The following is a 23,658-nucleotide window of genomic DNA, read 5'->3' as shown; positions in this document are numbered from 1 at the left end:
CGCAAATATTAAATCTTGTTTCTTAAAAAATTCTAAACTTATGCCAGGAAAACTACTTTAATAGATCGTTTAGTGAAATGTTTTAATAAACATAATTCTTTGTATAATATAATTATAATTAAATAATAAACATACGTATTGTTTTTAAATTATATATAGAAATTAATTCAATTTTTATTATATATCTGTTTTACTTTTTTATCAATAAATATCAATATTATTTGAAGATAGTGACATTTGAAAGACAACTGTTGATAAAACTCCAACTCCCGCGAAAACTTCATATTATACATAACCTGAAAAAGTTTTTTATATGCGTATGTAATGTGTGATATCTGAGTACATAATATGTAAGTAATAGATTTTATGTACTTAGAAAATGAAGTTAATTAAATAATTACAAAGAAATGCGAATTTTAATTGTTATACCAATTGGATGGATAGAAACGGGAAGATATTCTGTACATAGATGAAAATGTATTGGATGGAATTTTAAAGAAATTTTACAGTATGGAGGATTTAAAATGTAAATTTTTTGGTCTTATTAATAAGCAGGTAAGTGAATTTGTTAAAACTTTGTAGCTAAGAATAGCGTATTGCAAATTTTATGTACAAAAATAAGTGCAATTTTTCTTCCTCCTTTCCCATTATGCTTTAGGTTATGTTGTATTTGATTTTTAATGTACTTTATGGACTATTTAATGAATTACTTTAATAATGTTAAAGAGCATTTAAAAGGAAATATTAATATAATATTTATATTGTTATTATTATTATTATTGTTGTTGTTATTATTATTATTATTATTATTATTATTATTATTTATTATTATATCCCTACGCTCTCACTGGTTAACACTTTGGTTATTATTATTATTATTATTATTATTATTATTATTATTATTACTATTATTATTATTTAGAATGCAATCAAGATTCCACTTATGGGCTTACATCCGGATCTACTTAATCCAACAGAATCACAGAAACCAGACGATATACAATCAGAAGCTGACCAATCAACAGAAAGTGAACCTATTCCTGATCAAGATATATTAGAATCTATAGAAGAGATTTATTTTAATACAGACCATAATTTTGATCCTTGTAGACATGAATTAGTAAAATTACCAAAGGTATTACAATCTAAAGAGATTGAAAAATGTTATAAAAAATTGAAACAACAACATCAAGTTGTTTCAAAGAAAGTTTTACAACTTATTTTACAAAAGCAGAATGCTTGTAACAAAGAGTTTGGGAAAATTTTATTGATACAAGAACAACTACAAGATGTGTTGGAAATCTGTAGAATGGGAAGAGCAGATTTAAAATTAGCTGAAAGACAATTTACTACAGCTAGTTTAGGAATATTAGCAAATTATCAAAAAAGGCAAATTGTAGAAGAATTATTGAACAACTTAAATACTATAAAAACATTGGTAAGTTTTTTGACTTATATCCTTTGTTAATAAAGGGAAATCAATTAATTAATATAATATCTTATAGCAACGTACTGGAGATAGATTGCAAGAGTTATTAAATGAAAAGAATTATCCTAGAGCAATCTCATTACTTTTAGAATGTCAGAGTGCTGCACAAACATATAAACATTTCCATTGCATTGCTGCTTTAAATAAAAAATTACAGGATATTTTAGAACAAGCAGAGGAAGCTCTAGATATTACATTATCACAGATGTGTACACAATTTGATGTGACAATATATACATCAATTCAAGAAGCTTACACTCTATTAGGAAAAACTCAATCTGCAATGGATCAGTTGCATATGCATTTTACTGCTGCAATTCACAATACTGCATTCTCTGCTGTACATTCGTATGCAGGTGGAGACACAAAGAGGCAGTATAAACAACTTTGTCAATTAGTATCTCGTGAAAATTGCATTAATTGTTTAACAGAATTATGTAAATCATTATGGACAATATTGAGTTCTTATTATTTAGTAGTAAATTGGCATAACACACAAGAAAATACAATTAAATTTAATACTGATATAAAAGATTTAGAAGAGACTTTTAGCAAACAGTATGTGAAGCATAAATTAGAAAATAGTATGATTCGAGTCTGGCATGACGTTGAAATGAAGATATCAATATTTTTAATGAATGCTGATTTAACTTACATTAAATTTGAACAGTTTGTTCAAGTTTTAGGCATAGTTAATAGGTAAGTGTTTCATAAAATTTTACAGAAATTTAGTTTAATCTGTGGATATTATATTAAGAAAAAATAATTATTTAGATTAATGGAAATTGGAGAGGAGTTATGTGGTTTCAAATCAGAAAATTTACAAGAATCTATAAAGAAACAATCATTGTCATATTTTTTTCATTATCATGCATCAAGACTAGATGAACTCAGAATATTCTTAGAAAATGATGGATGGGAATTGTGTCCTGTTAAATCAAATTTCGTAGCAACTCAATTACAGGAATTTAAAAGTTTAAAACCATCATTAAATAATTGTAAAGTATGGAATAATTTTGATAATTGTAATGTTGGTGAAAATGATAGCCTCATGGGCATAGAATGGATTCAGAAATATTTAGAAGGAAGTGCATCTCCATTTTTTATAGGTTTAGATGATACAATGGACGAAGATATCTTAATAAGTAATGATGTACGATATCTAATTTAAAAATAATTTATTTTTATTATATTAATTGACAGTGAAATATATAAAATAATTTACATTGTATAGAATAATCCTCCTGCGTATTTTTCTGATGAATCGGATGATGACATTCCTGATGAATTAAAACGTGAATATGTCGATGATTCAGATCATGTTAAAACAAATAAAAAAAAGTGTAAACTAAAGGAATCAGGACCTATGGTTACAAATACAACACTAAGCATATTGCGTGTTTGTGGAAAATATTTGCAAATGTCTAGATTATTACGATCAATCGCAGTCACTGTTATACAAAGTATGATACAGTTTTATGAGTTATGCTTCTATACTGTACACTCATTTTTTACTTCCGATTTAGTAAGTTTTAATATCATGTGTGACTATATGAATTATTTAATCAAAAGATTAATATAGTACTAACAAATAATATTCTCTTTTTTTTAGCAAATAAATAGTGATTCTTTATATAGTCCAAAATTAAAATTGTCTTTGGCAAGAATTAAGGAGAATTTAATCCTTTGCGAAAATGATACAGAAGATAATATTAAATTAAACTGCAATAAAGTACGACAGCCACAACTTTCTTCCATTGTAAATTTATCACAACCGGAGAAACTTCACGGTTTGACGGAACGTATCGTAGCCGTGGAATCTTTGGTATTTTTAGGTCGACAATACGAAAATTTAAAGCCATATTTGGAACATCTTATTAGTGCTAGCCCACAACGCGGTTTCCTTCACCAATTTTATATGCAAACGATAGCATCGACAACGGATTTACGGAAACCAGTATATATGGCAGTTGCATCTCAAGCAATCGATGTTGCAAATATTTTAAATTTAATGAATAAAGTTAATTGGGAAGTGACTGATGTTATGTCTCAGCATAGTGGATATATTGATGCACTACTTCAGGTATTTATTTTGAGTCCAAATAAAAATTTTTGTCTTATTTGTATATTAAATGTTATTTTTTATTGACTTTTGTAGGAAGTATATGTTTTAAATGAAAGATTGAAAAGTATTGGAAACTGTCTTCCTTTAGCAGATGATGTATATAATGCTGTCTGGGAAAATGTAGCACATCTAATAACTCACACATTGGTGGAAGGGTATGTTACTTTCTTACTTTCAGGTTTTAAATTAAATTTACTTACATATATATCTTTTATCACAGATTTTCTCATGCTAAGAAGTGTTCAAATGGAGGCAGAGCACTAATGCAACTTGATTTTACACAATTGAAATCAAAGTTTGAAACAATGACCTTTTTAAGACCAATGCCTCACAGAGAATATGTTGAATTATATATTAAAGCTTATTATCTTCCAGAAAATAGTTTAGAAGAGTGGATAAAAGAACACAAGGTACTTAAAATTGTACATGCTATATGAAAATTATATTTCAATATTATTACAACATCGTTCCCAGAAGATTTGTTAAAAAAATTGATACAAAATTTACTTTGAGCATAATTTTCAAAGTCAAATTTTGTTTGCATTGCATTGTATTCTACTTGTCATGAGAAGAAAATGTCTAAAGAAAATCATGAGTTATAAATAAGCCGTTCTCTTGAAAAATGAATCGTAAGTATTTTAGCCCAAGAGATTTATTCAATATGTATATCGAGTCGTATTGAATTTTGTTTTTCGTAGTTCTACTTGATGCGAGTCAAAATATTTATGGTTAATCTTTTCAGAAAACAGTTCATGTACGAGCCATAGTTTCTTCCAGACAATATTTCTTAATAACGCGCAGAATATAATGCAATAAATAAAAAATTTCATTTAAAATTTTATTTAACAAATTATCATCGATCCGAATGTAGACTCACGCTGCAATGATTATGACATACAATTTTCATATATCTGATATATTAATGTATTCATGTTATTCTTATTTATTACTTGTTTATAATTATAATATTACTTATTAACTATATATTATCTGCTTTACAGGAGTACTCTGTAAAGCATTTAATTGGTTTGGTTTCTTCAGCTTGTCAAAATAATAAAAAAACTCGACAGCGTTTAATTGCATTCATAGAAGAACAACGGCCTAGTAGATAGCATAGGGCTATACAATATAATACATCTCAAGATTATATCGAGATAGGAATTGCATAAGGAACAAATGTTTAGGAATAACGTAAAAAAGAAGAAAAAACATATTTTCTTCATGTATATATTCGAAAACTTGTATCACTGAATTAAGCAAGTTTATTTAATAATTTCCTAATTTTTATGATATTTTCGTTTACTCAGTATATGTATAAGAATTGATGTTGGTCTCTTATAAAAATAATTTATAAATCGAAGAAGAATATAATGAAGTATGAAATTGTTACTCCTAACAGTGATACACATTATACACGTCAATAAAATGTATAATAGATTTATGTGACATAATGGAGTTGTAAAATCAGTCAGAAAATTAAAAATATTTAGATTGCCGAAACAGCAATTTAAAATATTTATAGAAGATACAATTTCGTTTTATTATTATTTGGGATAGATAATTCTATTACAATGTGTTATTAACTATAATTTACAAAGAATTAAAATTGTTTTAAATGTTTAAATATTAAATAGGATTTAGTGGTATTAACTAACTTAAAATTAAATGTTAATAGACAGCTTTTTTCATTTCTTTGCCTAAATTTGCAATTTATATATAACCCTTAATACAATCAACATCAATAGAATCATTTCGGCATCAACCGGTATCACTACATCATGCAATAAATTACAACTTCATTATATTACTTAAACGAATTGTAGATAATATCGATAAAAGGAATCTCATATCGAAAGTTTACAATTTTAATCAAATTTATAAAGTATTATAATTACTTATTACAAACTTTTCACATTATATTCGTAAGATACATATATAAAGTTTATTACTCAAATCTATTGCAGTATTAGTGAAATTCTAAACAAAAAATATGTGCACTTTCAGTATAAAGAAAAATCTAATGTTATTGAACTTATTAATAAAAAAATTTATGCTCGATTCGAGCCTTCTTTTACTCAGTCATTATAAAACAAATGAGATATAAATAATTTTATTTCATATTCATTTTATTTTCATAGCTCTTTTTATGATATGAGATATAGAATGAAATATTTTTAAACGCGTATATATATAGTTCCATTACTTTGTGGAATTATTATGTTTTAATATATGACCAGAATTCTTAAGTGAAATAAAATCATCAAAATATTAATTGATTAAATGTAATCATTTGTAAATAATTAAATAATTATTTATCGAAATTAAGTGCAATTATTATAAATATTTTGATTAAAGATATAACATTTTATATTTTCAAGGAATGTTTTTTTAGTTTAAAGGTTTATTTATTATACAAATAATAATAATAATAATAATAATAATAATAATAATAATAATAATAATAATGATGATGATGATGAGTATGATGATGACAATATATAAGTACATATATTTTTTTCTGAATCTCCAATTTAGTAAAAATTATTGTTATTTACTTATATAGTATTCAATGTAGTATTTCCTATCAAATATTTATATCTTTTATTGGTATTAAAAACCAAAAAAGTCTGTTGCACCTGTAATTATTATTGATAAAAATATTTTAATGTTTAACTTCGTCTTGAGAAATGTATTTGTTTCAGCTATTAACATCTAAACAGTTTAAAAATTCATGTAAATGATTGATCAATGTATCGTGTAAATATCCGTATCCTGACTTACGCGATATTTTTAAAAATAAAAAAATAACTATAACATATTTACACGGTTAGCATTACAATATGATTAAAAAAATGTTTCTTTTTATATAATAATTTGTACAACTATGAAATCTATAAATGTCGATGTATTAAGAATTTTCTGACTAATAGCATGGATCAGCGATTACCAATTTTTTTAAATTTTGTGACTCGTAAACAATATTAAATAAAATTAATTAATAAAAAGAAAAAAAAAAAAATAGTCATACTTTCCAAATTACTATTTTCTCATTTAAAAAATTAATTTAAACATAAAGTATGGTTTTTATATCTTTTGTTAGCTTTCATAAAACAAAGAACATGACTCATGAAATATAATCATTAGCAAACACTAATAATTTTATTAAAGGTACCTAATTTCTTCTTTGTTTGTTTTTTTTAAATTTTGTGACTCGTAGACAATATTAAATAAAATTAATTAATAAAAAGAAAAAAAAAAAAATAGTCATACTTTCCAAATTACTATTTTCTCATTTAAAAAATTAATTTAAACATAAAGTATGGTTTTTATATCTTTTGTTAGCTTTCATAAAACAAAGAACATGACTCATGAAATATAATCATTAGCAAACACTAATAATTTTATTAAAGGTACCTAATTTCTTCTTTGTTTGCAAATATTTGATAACAAACTATGAATTCTAAATGGCTCTGAAAATTATTACAAAATATAAAAGAAATATATTTATGTAAATTAAACAATGGAAAAGTTGTTTGTTCACTTGGTGAATCTCAAAAATAATTATATGTTATTATATCCATGTTCACTTTGACAGTAAATCATTTCAATTCTATTTACTAGTAATACGTTAATATCTTATGTATATGTATCTTTCTGTTTCTTCCTTTCATTTTCTATTTTCAAACAAAATTAGTATCTGGATTATAAATGCTTCAAATATTTTACACTAAATAAAGAATGAATAAATATATTATTATTAAATGAAACTTGTTTTAGTAATGAAGTTACAAAAGATATCTATGTCAAATTATGTAGTATGTACTTGTTGGATTGTTTCCATTTCCGACTTTAAACATTTTAGTAATGAAATATGTATTTTATGGTTAACCAAATTTCAATTTCAATTCAAATATAACTGTATAATTTATTCAAATAAATTTTATTGCTAAAATTTTGTCCGTCTGTAATATTAAAACATATCTTTCTTTTTTAAAGAATAGATACTTTCTAACAATGTTATCCCAATTACAATTGTTACGTTCTTTTCTGCAATTACAATTAAGGAAAACAAATATGACACAACATTATAAACTCTTCTTTATATGAACGAAATTAATGAGTATAAACATAAACATAGAGCACTGCTCAATACTAGCACATACACCCGAAAGAACAGCCTATTATTTTCTTTCTAAAACCTATGTATAGCTTTTAAATATGAGCTAATTTATTTTGCACATTAGTTTTCACCAAAATACGACACTTAACATTAATGGTACGGATGCCGAGAAAAAGAATCTGACGAACTTATTATATCTGTATTAATTATTACTGCGGTAAAATAATACAATTCGTTAAAATTCTAATACCTTAACATAATTGTGGAATGCAAATAAAATGTTGATATAGAAACAGAGCGACAGAATAACGTGTATCACCGTTACCTTATTTTTAATTGCAATGTAAATATGAAGCTCACAAAAAAAAAAGACTTGAATGACAGTGAAATCCTTTTTTTGTTCAGTTAATAGCAAATATTGATAAATATATTTATCACTCTTATTCTACACCTTATTATCAAAAGGAAATAAAATAAAGACGTACATAAAACATTGTCTGACTCTTTTCCCAGTGACCTAATTCTAGTTTTGCGTATTCCAATCGCTTAAATGGTAAAAAATATTGGCAGATTCAATGCTGTTACATTATTAGTAACATTGTTCCTATCTTCCTTCGTTTTTGTTTCTTTTTTTTGTTTTTTATTTTTATTTTTTTGAGCTCATGTCATCAAACTCAGTGGCTTGCCATTTGTGCGTACAGAACCCCATTTATATGTATAAGTGTACGTTTGTATATTAAATGCGTTTCAATTGAAGTTAAGTATGAAGAAATATACATTGTTGAAAGTTCGTTTTTTTGGAAAAAGAAAGGTCGATTGATATGCATAAAAATGTGACTCAATTGGAAGACGATTATTGAAAACAAAAAAAACATCGATACTACGAATGTTTTTTCATATAATAAAGTTGATAGCAAAAATTTACCAATGAATATTTTCGTGCTGTATAAAGTCATTAATGTAAGTGCTTTGAATGTTTACTCACATATATCAGTGGGATTATATGTATGAATATTGTGTGATACATATTATGTAGCATTGATAATAATCTGTGAAGAGTGAATTTTATGTCCAATTATTTTGGACAAAATATTTTAAATTATAACTGATAATTTTAAATTGTAAAGATACTTTTTCAGAATGCATTTCTTAATGTCATAAGTAATTCTTATAACTTTTCGTATTCTCTTATATTTAATATTCCATAATGCGATACGCACGCGAATATATATATATAAATTATAATAAAATGCTGAACGTCATAATCTAATCAATATTGTATTAACTATTTTTACGGACTTTAGTAAACAATTAGTAACAAAGTCTATATCTTTTGGTACTTTAATAAATTTCTATTTATATAGTATTAATATTACTGAAACGCACCATCTGTTATTAATGGTTGCTTTACGTTTGCTGTCGTACGCTCGAAATTGTTTCCTTTCTTTCTCTCTCTCTTATGGATCTTAATGACCTTTATCAATTGTGTTATAAAGCCTCTACATGATAAATAAAAATGAAAATACAAAGCAAACGTACATTCTTGGTATGTGGCTAATTAATAAAAAATAAATATTTGTTCATAATTTATGATTACTGGTCAACCATGTAAGACCTTCATAAAGCCCATCTCCAGTTGTGGCACATGATGGTTGAACATACCAATTCCTATCTCGTATCCTAGTTAAACCCAATTTTTCTTGTATTTCATGTGGTTTCATTGCTATAAAAGATAAACAATTATTTATGTGACACATCATATAATAATTATCAGAGATTTATAAAATACATTAATTTGTACCATCTGGAAGATCTTGTTTATTTGCAAAGATTAAAATAATAGCATCACGCATTTCTCTATCATTTATAATTCTATGGAGCTCCTGACGTGCTTCATCTATTCGATCTCTGTCAGCACAATCTACTACAAAAATAAGTCCTTGAGTTCCTGTATAATAATGACGCCAAAGTGGACGTATTTTATCTTGTCCACCAACATCCTATAATAAGAAATTATTTTCATTGATAAATAGAAATATTTCTTTCTCATATGTATGGTTATTATTACTTACCCAAACATTGAACTTAACATTTTTATAGGTAACTGTTTCTACATTGAATCCTACAGTTGGTATAGTTGTTACACTTTGTCCTAATTTAAGTTTATATAGTATTGCTAATATATAATTAAGGAAATGTTAATAAGAAAATATAACATAATCTTAAGAATTTTTAATCTTTTCCAAAGACTTCTTAACAAACGTTATATAAAAAAAGTATACATCAAGGATACTAGTTTTCCCAGCAGCATCCAATCCAAGCATAAGAATTCGCATTTCTTTGTTGCCAAAGATTTTTGACAACAACTTGCCCATCTTGCCAGCTGCTTTTTAGGCACCTGGCACCTAAAGTTAAAAAATATGATTGATAAAAAAAAATTATTTTAAAACTAAAGAAGCTTTATTTCTATAATTTTTTAAATTCTTAAAATTATATTTTACATTCTTTTAGTAATATTTTGTTTTCTTATAAAATGTTTGTAAGAATTATAACACACTATAAATAACAAATTCTACAAATGCCTAACCTTTGTCTAAAATTAACTGTTTAAGAAAATTACAATACTTTCATAAATAATATAATTTAAATATTTTGAAATAAGAGAACTCAAGGACATTCTTCCTAACCTATCGCATACCATAAATAAAACTAAAGTAGACAGATGTCAGAAAAATGGTATATAAATAAATTCAAAATATATTTGGAAACTGACTAAATGTGTACTTAAAACTTGTTCATTTCTGTGAAAAATAATATCTATATAATAGTACCCAATAGTTGTCGCAATAAATACACTTATTAGTCTTGTGGCTTGCATGACAATTGATGATGAATTTTTTAAAGAAATCCTTCGAGTCAGCAATACCAGAAGAATATAACTTGAAACAAACGTAAATGTAACTCACCGAAATACATTTACAAAGGGCGAGTACTTTATCATGAACGCGCAGACATATCACTACACATAACTTATTGTATTACAGCTGTAATATTGCAGCAGTATTACCGAAAACGTTATTTAGGCAGGTACATCATGATGTCTCTTCGTAAGTCACAAGCAAACACGCATGTAACTTAAATGAAATATTGAGATCACTTCGGTATGCATTGAGTACTGACAGAGAAATTGAAACGCCACCGTATGTTACTATCTATTACTAATACTCATTTGGCGATATATTTGAAAATTTTATACTGTGTAAGATGTGGTCACATTTTTAAATTTATAGTATATCAAAGAAAGTTTTGAGTCACTATTAATGCATACAAAATATAATAAAATTGAATATTATAATACTTTTTGCAGATTATTACAATATAAATTCATAAATAATTTAATTTAACTAAAATTCATTGTCTGAATATAACTTAATTTTTAAGTATAATTATTAATCTTTAAATAAGGAAATACAATATGAATTATAATTACTTTCTAAATATTGATTTATTTCATATCATATAAAGAGATTAATATAATAAGTAAAAATATGGATTAAAAATTTCTTATTAATATATTTTAATTTACCTACATATGAAAAGTACACTTCTAAACAATTTAAATACTTTTAATTCCGATGTACGCATGCGCATGCCGGTAATCAACTGATCAACTGATCAACAAAAAATCTCAAGTATTGTAATTAATTTTCTTAATTATTAAACTATTTTTGAGTTTACACATATGACTGTTTGTAAATTTTTTAAATTTTATAAATAATTTTATACCAAATAAATAAATGAATAATTATGTTAAAAAAGTGATACAAATAAAAGTCCGATTTTTTTCAGTTTAATATTAAATCTAAATATTCAAAAATAAAAAATTGTATATAGATATTTTTTCTGAATAAATTTTAATGTTATCGTCATAACTGTCATACTTCCAAGTATTTTAGTTTTATGTGACCGAAATACAAATTTGTATGTTTTCTTTGCATTTTCTCACTTTTCATCTTCGTTTCGTATTTATAATTTAGAATTCTTTGTATTCGTAAAATCCGAAAGTATTTTTGGTTTTCATAATCACATCTTATCGATAACACAAATATAAAAATCGGTAGCACTGTACCGTACGAAAAAGGTTACATTCTTGACGTTTGATCAAGCCTTGATGGAAAAAAAGAAATATGATCTTTCACGGTCAATATACGCCCGTGGAAACAAAATATGCTGGAAAAGGAAAGGAGAATAGTCGAAGAAGTTGGAAGGGTGAGAGGGGCCGATAAGAGAAATCGAATCGAATGTGCTACGTGGAATCGTGAAAGTGAAGGCGTATCCTGCTTTACCTATGAGTTAGGATAGGTTACAGGTCTCGATCAAATACCTGTTGCTTGACTCTTTCATTTATTGAAACTCATGCCGAAATTTAGCTTAAATTTCGTTTAGCCTATCTGGTATTGACGGTAACAGTGTTGGAATAACGCGATATACTAGTTTCGATTAGTGCATACACGGTTGTTAAACGAGGAAGTGGTCAAATATGGAAACTCTTCAGAAAAAACTAGTTGAGTGTGGTCAGGAACACCTGTTAAAATTTTGGGATCAATTGTCAGATAAAGAAAGAGAGGAGCTTTATCAAGATATTTCTGAATTGAATCTTGCGGATGTAACATCATATTTTCATAATGCAGTATATGCTTCCTCTAATATGCAACAGAATACATTAGATGATAAGATATCTCCCATTCCTAAAGAAAATATTTCATCTAGCAAAAACATTAATAAGGAACAATTGAGGGTATATGAAAAATTAGGATTGCAAGAAATAGCAACTGGACGAGTAGCTGTATTATTAATGGCTGGTGGTCAGGGTACTAGATTAGGTGTATCTTATCCTAAGGGTATGTATAACGTTGGTTTACCTTCTGGAAAAACACTGTTTCAACTACAAGCAGAAAGGATAATTTGTTTACAAAACATGGCAGAGAAGGAATATGGAAAAAATGGAAAAATTATTTGGTACATATATTTATTTTAGAAATTTAATAAGTTATAGTACATACATACATAAAAATGTATATTATAAGTAAAATAATATTCATCTTATTTTTTCAGGTATATATTAACCAGTGAAGCTACACATGATGCAACTATAGCTTTTCTGCATAAACATAATTATTTTAATCTAAAAGAAAAAAATGTAAAAATTTTTAAACAAGGTATGCTACCATGTTTTACACTGGATGGAAAAATTATTTTGGATAAAAAATATAAAATTTCAAAGGCACCAGATGGAAATGGAGGATTATATCGAGCTTTAATAGTGCAAGGAATATTAGATGATATGATACAACTTGGAATTCATAGTGTCCATGTTCACTCAGTTGATAACATTTTAATAAAAGTGGCAGATCCGATTTTCATAGGATATTGCTTATCTTCATATACTGATTGTGGGGTTAAAGTTGTTGAAAAATCATCTCCTAGTGAACCAGTTGGAATTGTGTGTAAAGTATGTTTGAAAAATATTTTAATCATTTATCACAACATCTTATTTTCTTACTTTTTACTATCATTATTGTAGATTGATAATATGTATAAAGTAGTAGAATATAGTGAAATTTCAAAAGAAACAGCTGAATTGCGTTCTAATGATGGACAATTAATATATAATGCAGCAAACATATGCAATCATTATTTCACTGTAGATTTTTTATGTGCCATTGCTAAAAGTCATGAAAAAGAAATGGAGCTTCATGCTGCTAAAAAAAAAATACCATACATTGATGAGGATGGAAATAAAAATGAACCCAAATCTCCAAATGGTATTAAAATCGAGAAATTCGTATTTGATGTATTCAAGTTTGCTAAACAATTAGCAGTTTGGGAGGGAATTCGTGAGGAAGATTTTAGTCCCCTAAAGAATGCAGATTCTGCTGGTCAAGACTGTCCAAGTACTGCACGAAATGATGTACTCAAACTCCACAAAAAATGGTTATTAAATGCTGGAGCTACATCTGTAACAGATAATGTCGAAATATCTCCTTTATTATCATATGCAGGAGAAAATTTAAATCATATAAGAGGACAATCATTAGAAGGACCATGTGTATTAGAATAACAACATCCAATACTTTCACATTTTCTTATGACATTGTTTTTGTTAAGAGTTTTCAAACTATTACAAGAGAGTATTTCTTAACTTTTTACGATTTAATGATAAAATTTATGTAAAGAATCTCAACATTCTAACATAAATTGTATAAATTGATATAGAAAATATATGTACTATTTGTATTAGAAATTGTAAAATCTAGAGATATTTCATATTTATAAATATGCTTTTATATAAAAAAATGAATTGTATTATAAAATTTCGAAATTTATTTAATCTGATAAAGTGTAAAAAAGTTTTGACATACATTCGTGTCAGTTTTATATAACTGGTATAAAAATAATAAAAAAGAATAAAAAATAATAGTAATGACATTTTATATATAATGACAATTATATAAAATTTGTTTTACGAAATATACCTTATAAAATTTATATTCAAATTAATGTGAAAAGTGTAGTTTATATTCGATTATTTGCTTATACATTTTTATTTTTTTTTCCGAATTTATAAAATATGAAATTCTTTATTAAAAAATATTTATTCTACATATATAACAAAAAGAAATAAAAATATCAAAGTAATAAAAAAATTGTAATTGGTTTGTTTTTATTGAAAAGTGTCCTTTTCTAACCTCATATTCATAGGTTGGTATTGTTATTGTATTAGTATATTTGAATTTGAATCGTTTAAAATAACAGTTCCAATTAATATCGTAAGATATAAAAGAGTGAAAAACTTGTTAATAGTGAATTACATCTGTTAACATGGATGAAATTTTTAAAATTTTACACAAATGTCATTTAAATAATAAGTGTGAGATAACATTGAATGAAATCGAAACTAGTTTTATAGAAGATGTGAGAAAGGATATCGAGAAATTATTTATGAATATACGAAGTAACATAGGAAGTATTGAATATACAAATCTTAACAAAATGCTAGCAGTTTGTTACTTAAAGGTACTATTTAATCAGATTATTATATGAATTAACAAAATTTTTCAATATGAAATTATGTAATTTGTTAATTAAATTATAAATATTATTTATAGATTGGTAATGAACTTGAAGCTATATTTCATTTAATTGAGTCACATGCAGTGATACTTCGTCAACAAATATTGCATAGATATGTGAAAACAGAAATGCGAGAGTCAATTTTAAATATACCCCAAACTTATGGACTTAAATCTTCTTATGTTGGATTTGATATAAATAATACAAATAAAATTGATAATTTAAAAACAAAGCTCTTTGATCTACCTAAAGGTGAAAGGATAATAAAAATATGCTTTATTAAAGTACTATTAAATTATTAAATTATTATTTATCAAAAATTTTTTTATATTTATAGAATGGTACGTGATTCAAGTCACTGAGCAGTACAGATCTCCAAATGTGTTAAAATATAGCAGAACTAAACCATATGATATGCATGAAATACATATTACGATATTACCAACAGGAACGAAAGATATAGAACCCTTGTGTTTAACATTACCAAAACCTAAGTTAGATTCTTCATATGATATCTGTCATGAAATTCAAAAATTACTTTCTAATAACAGATCAGAATTAGAAGCTATATATGCAAATAATGAATTGTATTGGAAAATGAGAGAGAGACAAAATACGAATATGAAGGTATTTAAATAATAAGTATAATTTTAATATAATTAACCATTTACATATATATACATATATATAATCTACATATGTGTACATATATTTGAGACTGCTATACAAGCATTAGAATATACATGGCTACGAGAATGGAGAATTTTGTTTATAGCAGATCCAATAAACAAACATAAATTAGCAGCAGATATTGTACAAATGATTGATAAACTTATATTTGATTATAAAATGTCGTAAGTAAAACTTAAATTAATAATTATATTATTTTTATTTTTCTAATATGTTTTTAATGGTGTTATATATTATAGAAACAAGATATCAAACAGGTCTAAGTGGTTATTAAAAAAAATAGCATTATCTGCATGTTTTCTTACAAGAGAAGAGATAGCACGTGCAGTAAAGTATGTACTTTCTGATTATGACAAGCTTGCACATAATGTAATACTATCAATATTTGGAAAATTACCTTGTATACAAGAATTGAAAGATGTAACTAGGAAGACATTAGTTTTAATTATAGATGAAGTAAGTCTGCAATCTTATTCTTTGTAGGATATAATATAAAGTTTATGATTACATATTTGCCAATATTTTATAGCATATGGATTATATACCTTTTGAGTCTATGGAAATTTTAAAATGTCACCCAATTACTCGTTTTCCATCATTACACATTGCATATGCTTTATTTAAAGATCATGAAAATACAATGGAGAATGGTTGTAAAATAATTCAAGTAAAGAATGATATGGGTACATGTATAGTTAATCCTTCAGGTAACTTAAGTAAAATGGAAAAACGTATGAGACTGTTTATTGAATATTGGCTGCCAAATTGGAAAAGTTGGTACAATGTTGAACCACAGGAAGCAGTATTTGAAGATGCATTAATTAATCGTGATATATTAATGTATGTTTACTTTACATATTATTTCATTTCTATAACATTTATAATACATTATTCTCATAGGTATAATGGTCATGGTAATGGTATACAATATTTACCAGGAGAACAAATAGAAAGACTTAGGGTGAAATCAATTGTTTTATTATTTGGTTGTAGTAGTGTAAAATTGCTTACAGTAGGAGGACGTTATCCGCCATATGGAGTCTCAAATCAGTATTTAATAGCTAGCAGGTAAAAGTAAAGTCTTTATATAACTTCAATTACTTATTTTATATTTTATTTTTAGTTCTTGTGTACTTGGTATGTTATGGGAAGTTACAGACGCTGATATCGATAAAATGACAACGAATTTCATTAGTAATTGGATTCCGTCTCCATCAAATAGACCATGGACTGATGTTGATATTAATATGTGGTGTGCAGGGAGCCTAAGTTAGTATAAAAAAATTATTAAACATCTTAATTTTTTATTTTTTAGTGTAAGTTTATTATTTTATCATTTGAACAATTCATTATATTTTTTTCTCTTCATTTTTGATAATTAGAATTTCTAAAAACTCCACATAAAAACTGTCAAAATATACCTATAGAACCTGAGATGTTGAGAGCAGTAGCAAAATCCAAAGGTGTTTGTTCACAATATATGACTGCAGCCGCAATAGTAGTACGAGGACTACCAATAAAGCTCATTTGAATAGTAAATGTAAAAAACGATACAAACGAATATATATTGAAGGTCAATTTACATATAATTAAAAAAGTTAGTAAAAATTTTATAAAATGTCTTGTAATTTGGTCACTCATCATGTTCAGTATATCTTTTTAAAATATTGTTTTTGATCACATGATTATTTGTGGTTCTGGTACAGAACTGGAAATATTCTTGTGAGGCAAAATTTGACCTCCATTAATATATAATTCATCCTTAACAATTACATCTTCACCAAGTACTGTGGTACCTTCCATTCGTACCCAACGCCCCACAACACTTCTCCAACCTACAATGCACCTACCATAACATACTATGTTACATTATAAACATGTTAAGACATTAATTTGATATCACATAAAAAATAGGAAAATTGTTTTAAAATTTACCCATCTAGCCATGCATGCTCTTTTATTACAGCTGCTTTAAGAATAGTGCTTCTTTTAATGCAACAACCATCAGATAATACAACATCAGGGCCAATTGTAACATTAGGTCCTATTCTACAATCTTTTCCAATCTTTGCTGTTTCATCTATTAAGACATTTCCTACTACACCTGGACCAGAATATAACTTTTCTGGAGATCTTTGTCTTAGAGATGTAAGGTACATACTCATTCCTTTAAGAAAATCTTTTGGTTGTCCAACATCCATCCAAAATCCTGCTAATTCCATTGCATATAGTTCTCCATCCCGAGCCATGTGTGGAAAAATTTCTTTTTCTATACTGGTAGGTTTCAATTCTATTCTTTTTAAGACACTTGGATTAAAAATGTACATGCCTACAAAATAATAGTGATTAATGCTGTTAAATGTTAAAATATTAATGTGTTTAAATTCAATATTAATAAAATAATACCTGCATTAATTTTATTGGAAATAAATTCCTGTGGCTTCTCTACAAAACTTTCTATTTTTCCATCATCTTCATAAACCACTACACCATACTTTGATGGTTCTTCTACTTTAGTTACTATTATAGTGCCCTCTCTACCATGACTTTTATGAAATTCCAAGAGTTGCATAAATGGAAAGTCACAAATAATATCTGAGTTTAAAACAAAAAATGGTTCATCTCCTGAACACAATAAATCATGTACAAGTGCAAGTGGTCCTGCAGTGCCAAGTGGTTCTGGTTCATGCGAAAAGATTAAACGTATTCCTAACTTTTTAACTTTTTCACTCAAATCTTTTTCCATTTCTTCTGCCCGATAAGATACTGCTAATATTACCTCTGTCACATTTGTTTCTACCTACATTCAATATTATAATTAATTTATAAAGAATGAAGATATAATAAAAAACTGCAACATACCAGAGCTTCTATTTGATGCAGAAGCATTGGTTTATTAGCAAATTCAACTAATGGCTTTGGCCGACTTAATGTAAGGGGTCTTAATCTAGTTCCATATCCTCCAACAAGAATAACAGCTCTCATTGTTGCTAGTTTCTTTCTTTTTCTTTGCATTACCCTTCAATTGTCTTAGTTAAAATGTGTTCATAGCAAAACACATTTATAAATAAATTTGATTCTGAAAAAAATATTATTTATAAAATTAAAAAAAATATTCAATCTTATAGATATAATATTAAAAAATAAGTAATAGTGAGTAAGTATATATATTTCTCAATTAATCATATATAAAAATGAATATTCTAAGTAGACAAGTTATTTCATATGAAAAATTCAGCATTTAAAATCAGTAAAGTTGCAAAATTAACAAAATAAGTTAAAAATTTAATTATACATTTGCAACGTATTTATTTCAAAAGTATATTTTTTCTTAGATATTTAAGGAATATCAATGAAATACATACCTGATGACTACATGTTGGTATGAGGGAGTAAAGATAGAATACAATCATTACTGATAAATATTGCCACGTAGGATTAAAATACACGTAGTCCGTACAATAGTCCCCGCTTAGCTGCGACGGGTACTGGACCTTATCGCTACAACTATCCGGGTATGCGAATTTCCAAGAATCATCGACTGTCTCTTTCTTTACCTCCCTTGTTTCTGGATTATTTGAGAATTGAAACGGAAAGTATTGAGTGCGAGTGAGATACAGCAAAAGCTTATTTAGTATACTATTTGCCATAAGATCCTATACTTAAATAACTAGTGGGGGATATGGAACCGCACTAAGCGGGCACTGTTGTACATAGCGACACATGCGTACGATAAAATTCCGCATATAGTCATTAATACTAATACAAATAAATAGTTCAGTCACTTTATATTTTATATTCCATATATATTACTGTTATTGGAATTTCTATTATTTACATTTGCGTGCGTTTTTATACAATTAATATTGTACTATATAATACTTATTATTGGTAATAAACTACAATAAGCGCCATTGTTATCATTTATTTGTCACTCTTCTACATAATATACTTAATTTTTCAAATTAATATTTTAAATATTTATTTACATCTATTACATACAAATTTCTTACAGAATTTTTACAGTTATGTTACAGTTAATAATTATTGTAGTGATTAAAATTGATTCGTTATCATATAATTTTAATCAGTATTTTGAAATTAATATCTAATAAAGATCTGCAATAAAAAGCAATATGTTAAATATATTTTTTATTCTAAATTATTATTTTTGAATTAGTTAAGCTTCAAAACTGAAATGAATTATATTTATGAATCATGAAGATAAATGCAAATTAAATAAATTTTTATTTTGTTTGTTTAATAAGTATATATGAAATTAGGAATAAATACTATACAAAAAACAATTGCATCTAAATGTCTTACGTATAATATATTATTCTGTGCGCTTGTGCTAAAATAAATATGTTATGCATGAAAACAGAATAGAGCAGTTAATTTTATTATGAACAATTTTTATTTTTCCTAATTTAAATTTTACAAGGATTGTTTAAAAAATTATGTAATATTACTTATTTATTTTTTAAAAATCGTTTCTTATATTTCTATATTTTTTATTACTCTAATTCTTTAATTAAAATATAAATAGTTATTTTTATTCTACAATTTAAGTAATTTATTTATATTAAAATATTCATATAAACGAAAATTGTTTTATTATATGTAATTAATTACTAATGTATAAAAATAATAATTGAATATGTTTATATTTCATTTGACATTCTTGACTTTAAAAATTGAGGTGGATCTCTATTAGGAGTAGAAGTGTAAATTGTTTTGACGAAGATCTCGAGAAAATCACTGATTTTGAGAACAGTCGCCAATTGTAAACGAGAGTTGAAATTCTATGATTCGTGGTATAGCCGCAAGATGGCGTAATACATGCGACGCTGCTTTTGACGTTCGTGTATGAGTTTTTTTTTGGTTCCTTCTACTTTGAAAACGGCAGGAAGCAAAAATTGTTAGTTCGATGCTTAGTCTTCGCTAGTCTGACTGAGGATGTGGTGGAAAGAGTTAAGTACAATAAGAGAGATTCAATTGAAAAGGATTTCGATTTCGAGTACATAGTACGCGAGACACACGAGGTCCCGCGATTGGCCAGTTTATGAGACGACGATGGCTCCGTGAGGAGAGAACATGGCTGCGACGCAAGCCGAGAGCCAACAAAACGATGTGAAGCTGAACGAGTCCGTGAAATGTGCACAGAAACGTCCGCAAGTCGGTGGGAATAGTGCAAGTGTTAATACGAAGCAGCAGCTGGATCCAGAGCCGGGTGATAAAGTGCCCCGGGGCGCGGCCCAGCTGCTTAAATATGTGAATCGCGGCGGGGACACGGGTTTCGAGATGAGTCAATACCGCGAGGACATTGGTGGACACACTGCCGGTGAAGTAAAATCACCAAGAGAGGCTGGACAAGCTCCTCAAGAATCTATCGGCAAGCAAGAGCCTCTCGATGCGCCCGGGCATCCAAACCATCCCGGACATCCGTTCACGTCGAACGTTATACGCGATTACCCGGAGGAGTATACCAACAAATCAAACGAATTTCCCTCCAAATCATTAACTGATTATCCTGGCAAGCAGGTACCAGAGTATATGGGAAAGCATGGAGACTTTCCAGGAAAACAGTTGGATTATCATGGTAAACACTTAATACATGAAAGTGAAAGAGTTCATCGAGTCGAAATGGAAGACCATTATGCAGCCTCCAAGATTGAATCACGGTTGGCATATGTAGGGGCTACAGCAAGCAGTTTTCCGGGGCAGCCAAGGTTTCTATCAGGGCAAAGTATATCACAAGCTACTGGTCCAACACCTACATTAAATCAGTTACTTCAAGCATCTACGCCTGTGCACCGTTTTCATGGAAATTATCCTGGAATGGGGCCAGAACCTTATCAACAACCATGGCCCATTCAACGACCTCCAGTTGTCCCTCCAGTTTATCCACAACCTGGCCAACGTCCTCCACAGACGGTAAATATGAGAATCTACATTTATGTAACTATGTACATTTATGTCTATATAATAATCTTTTATATTTTATGTCTCAAGTTATTACTTTAATTGTAATTTAAAATCATTATATGTAATACTTTATGTTAAGTTTATCTTTTATAAAGTATGAAACTTATTATTCTGTTGATAATCACAATTAAATATGTTTTATAATATATAGGGGTCACCTAGATTGCATACAGGACCAGGAGGACCAAGTTCTCCAACTCCTATGCCATATCAACAGTATACACAACGTTATTCTTCTCCTACAAGACCTCATGCACCATATAGTCACCATCAGGTATTTATAATAATGATTATAAAGTGTATTCAATAAAGTAGTTATTCGTATTAATTAATATCTTATTTATTTCAGTTAAATTCATATACTACGCAAACTAGCCATCCTTCCAGTTTATACACAGAACAAAGAGGTTGGAATCAGGGTGGACCACCAAATCCACCACCACCTCCAGCCAATCAGACTAATTCTTCCAGTCAGTCACCACAGCGTGCCCTTTCTCAATCTCCAGCACCACCACCTTCTGCATCTCCACAACCACAGTCAACTGGCCAATCTCAAGTAAGTTACATAGATAATAAATTACATCTTTTGTGTTTTTGATGTGGTAATTAGTGTCTTCGATATAAGAATTTATATTGTAATAATAAATAAATTTACGCAAAGAAGAGTCTCAAGTCCATTTAATATATTGTATTTTGATATATTAGTGAAAAAAATATCTTGTTTGCAATTAAAATTTTTCTAAAATTTGGTAAATTTGAAATAAGAAAGTAGAACAGTTTAAAGTTAAAGAAATAAACCATTTTTATTCATATATTTTTAGTGGTGTGTAGACATATGAGTTAAAATAAATTCTTCTGTTGCCTGCAGAGTTTCCACAACCTACAACAACGATCAACAACACCAAATACTCAAGGGATAGATTCAGGGGTGAGTATTTTTAAACTTTGCTATAAATACTATATATTTAGAAGAATTTCGTAAGTAGTATGTTTCAAAAATTACTTAAAGTTGCTGGTACTTATAACTCGTTTGTGAAAATTAAAAGAAATAAAAAAATAAAAAACAGGAAAGGAGAAAAAAGATAAATTTTTAAACTCGTTTCTAAGTTTCACGGTAGAAAGATCGACGGTGATTTATTTTGATCGTAATTATGAAGCACATGCGCGCAGATGCACGTGTGTACACGTGTTATTGTTATTTTGTGTTTGTGTTACAATTGGTTGAATTTGATTCGTTTAAAAATGAATGATTTAAAACAAAAGCGCAATGGTTCTTACACGACTAGGAATAATAATCGGCGCCGAAAAGTGAATTCTAATTTCACGTTGTATAAAGTGCCATTTGGTCTTGGATACAGTGAACGGGGGTACTTCAATACTTCCCTCGTGAAAAGAGCAAGTATGAGTGAGCGAAAGGGAGACCTCTCGAGTTTGGGTTGCCTATCTGCAGGAGGGGCGGGGTGTGGAAAGTGGGGATGGAGAATAAGCGACTTGTAGAGTTCGATTAGGGCGCGAGTTGCGCGGCCGCTGGAGCCCCAGATATTAGTGACTTCCCCTTTCCGCCTTCTCCCTCCTCTCCCCTCTTTCTCTCTATTTCCCTCTTGCTACCCCACTCCATCTGCCTGGTTGTCCCTTTTCAACACATACGTTCTCACATGCTCGTATGGATACGTATATCCCTCTTCATGATTCAACCTCTTGCTTCTTTCAATATGATGGGCGGGTTAGTGAGAGAAGCATGAGCGTACACAGGTTACACGAGTATAGACAACCAAGCGAAAGCAAGTATGTGATTCGCTAGAATCCGATGGTGGGGAGAAAACTGAGTATCTGAGGTAGTTCTCCCCACTACTTTTGACGTTTTATATCGTTCAGCTATATTCGGTTCGTTAGATCATGCAACTGTCACTCTGCGACATGCTATCGAACTTCTCGTATTCCCATGACGCAGCTGAAAAACAACGAATATTTTACGTATCTAATAAATAGTTTGTTTTAAATAATATTAATTTACTTCTGCTTACATACAATACTATATCTATTGAATAAATATAAATCGTTCCTTTATTAAAAATTTATGTTATAACAAATTTCATTGTTTATTATTAAATA

General features: G+C 27.8%; 6 protein-coding genes across 14 annotated transcripts in view; 4 read left to right on the top strand and 2 right to left on the bottom strand.

The window, feature by feature from the left end:
* The first annotated feature begins 314 nt into the window (after positions 1–314).
* Positions 315–4,726, top strand: Vps50 (vacuolar protein sorting 50). The gene is made up of 10 exons (XM_017905461.1): positions 315–350; positions 445–555; positions 923–1,438; positions 1,506–2,188; positions 2,264–2,642; positions 2,724–3,014; positions 3,102–3,572; positions 3,648–3,769; positions 3,835–4,024; positions 4,616–4,726. Exons 2-10 carry the CDS (start codon positions 511–513, stop codon positions 4,724–4,726), a joined length of 2,808 nt encoding a protein of 935 aa, XP_017760950.1. The 5' UTR covers positions 315–350; positions 445–510.
* A 4,313-nt stretch (positions 4,727–9,039) lies between these two features.
* Positions 9,040–10,918, bottom strand: Arf51F (ADP-ribosylation factor 6). 2 transcript variants are annotated; one of them, XM_017905224.1, is made up of 5 exons: positions 10,802–10,918; positions 10,028–10,139; positions 9,807–9,910; positions 9,536–9,734; positions 9,040–9,457 (listed from the first exon to the last, which is right to left on the bottom strand). In XM_017905224.1, the coding sequence occupies exons 2-5, from the start codon at positions 10,107–10,109 to the stop codon at positions 9,315–9,317; spliced, it is 528 nt and encodes a 175-aa protein (XP_017760713.1). In that variant the 5' UTR covers positions 10,110–10,139; positions 10,802–10,918; the 3' UTR covers positions 9,040–9,314. The 2 variants fall into 2 exon arrangements, with proteins under 2 accessions (XP_017760713.1, XP_017760712.1); XM_017905223.1 differs by having other exon boundaries at positions 9,041–9,457; positions 10,701–10,918.
* An 841-nt stretch (positions 10,919–11,759) lies between these two features.
* Positions 11,760–13,855, top strand: mmy (UDP-N-acetylglucosamine pyrophosphorylase mmy). The gene is made up of 3 exons (XM_017905298.1): positions 11,760–12,753; positions 12,850–13,246; positions 13,319–13,855. The coding sequence occupies exons 1-3, from the start codon at positions 12,275–12,277 to the stop codon at positions 13,853–13,855; spliced, it is 1,413 nt and encodes a 470-aa protein (XP_017760787.1). The 5' UTR covers positions 11,760–12,274.
* Positions 13,856–14,601: 746 nt separating this feature from the next.
* Positions 14,602–17,107, top strand: Sse (extra spindle pole bodies like 1, separase; the record flags this gene model as incomplete). Its single annotated transcript, XM_017905190.1, has 9 exons — positions 14,602–14,811; positions 14,904–15,120; positions 15,206–15,495; positions 15,586–15,722; positions 15,798–16,014; positions 16,088–16,398; positions 16,459–16,626; positions 16,682–16,827; positions 16,941–17,107. Coding segments are annotated over 9 exons (1,845 nt in total), but the record flags the coding sequence as incomplete, so codon positions are not given.
* A 50-nt stretch (positions 17,108–17,157) lies between these two features.
* Gmppb (GDP-mannose pyrophosphorylase B) lies at positions 17,158–19,316 on the bottom strand. Of its 3 annotated transcripts, none has more exons than XM_017905259.1 (5): positions 18,924–19,314; positions 18,421–18,637; positions 17,965–18,358; positions 17,494–17,887; positions 17,158–17,404 (listed from the first exon to the last, which is right to left on the bottom strand). In XM_017905259.1, exons 2-5 carry the CDS (start codon positions 18,571–18,573, stop codon positions 17,236–17,238), a joined length of 1,110 nt encoding a protein of 369 aa, XP_017760748.1. In that variant the 5' UTR covers positions 18,574–18,637; positions 18,924–19,314; the 3' UTR covers positions 17,158–17,235. The 3 variants fall into 3 exon arrangements, with proteins under 3 accessions (XP_017760748.1, XP_017760749.1, XP_017760750.1); XM_017905260.1 differs by having other exon boundaries at positions 17,260–17,393; positions 18,924–19,316; XM_017905261.1 differs by having other exon boundaries at positions 17,360–17,417; positions 18,924–19,315.
* A 1,097-nt stretch (positions 19,317–20,413) lies between these two features.
* The window catches only part of osa (trithorax group protein osa), a 13,677-nt gene continuing 10,432 nt past the window's right edge, over positions 20,414–23,658 (top strand). For 5 of the 6 annotated variants that reach the window (XM_017905418.1, XM_017905421.1, XM_017905417.1 and 2 more), the window contains exons 1-4: positions 20,414–21,495; positions 21,698–21,820; positions 21,896–22,102; positions 22,415–22,474. In XM_017905418.1, coding sequence (XP_017760907.1) covers positions 20,656–21,495; positions 21,698–21,820; positions 21,896–22,102; positions 22,415–22,474 — 1,230 coding nt within the window. In that variant the 5' untranslated portion in view covers positions 20,414–20,655. The remainder of the gene's footprint in view (positions 21,496–21,697; positions 21,821–21,895; positions 22,103–22,414; positions 22,475–23,658) is intronic. The other variant, XM_017905419.1, reaches the window with a different exon arrangement.

The sequence above is a fragment of the Eufriesea mexicana genome, unplaced genomic scaffold (assembly GCF_001483705.2).
Source record: "Eufriesea mexicana isolate 0111107269 unplaced genomic scaffold, ASM148370v2 scaffold3780, whole genome shotgun sequence".
In the NCBI taxonomy this organism is placed as follows: Eukaryota; Metazoa; Arthropoda; class Insecta; order Hymenoptera; family Apidae; genus Eufriesea; species Eufriesea mexicana.
This window is presented reverse-complemented; position numbering and strand designations above follow the sequence as displayed.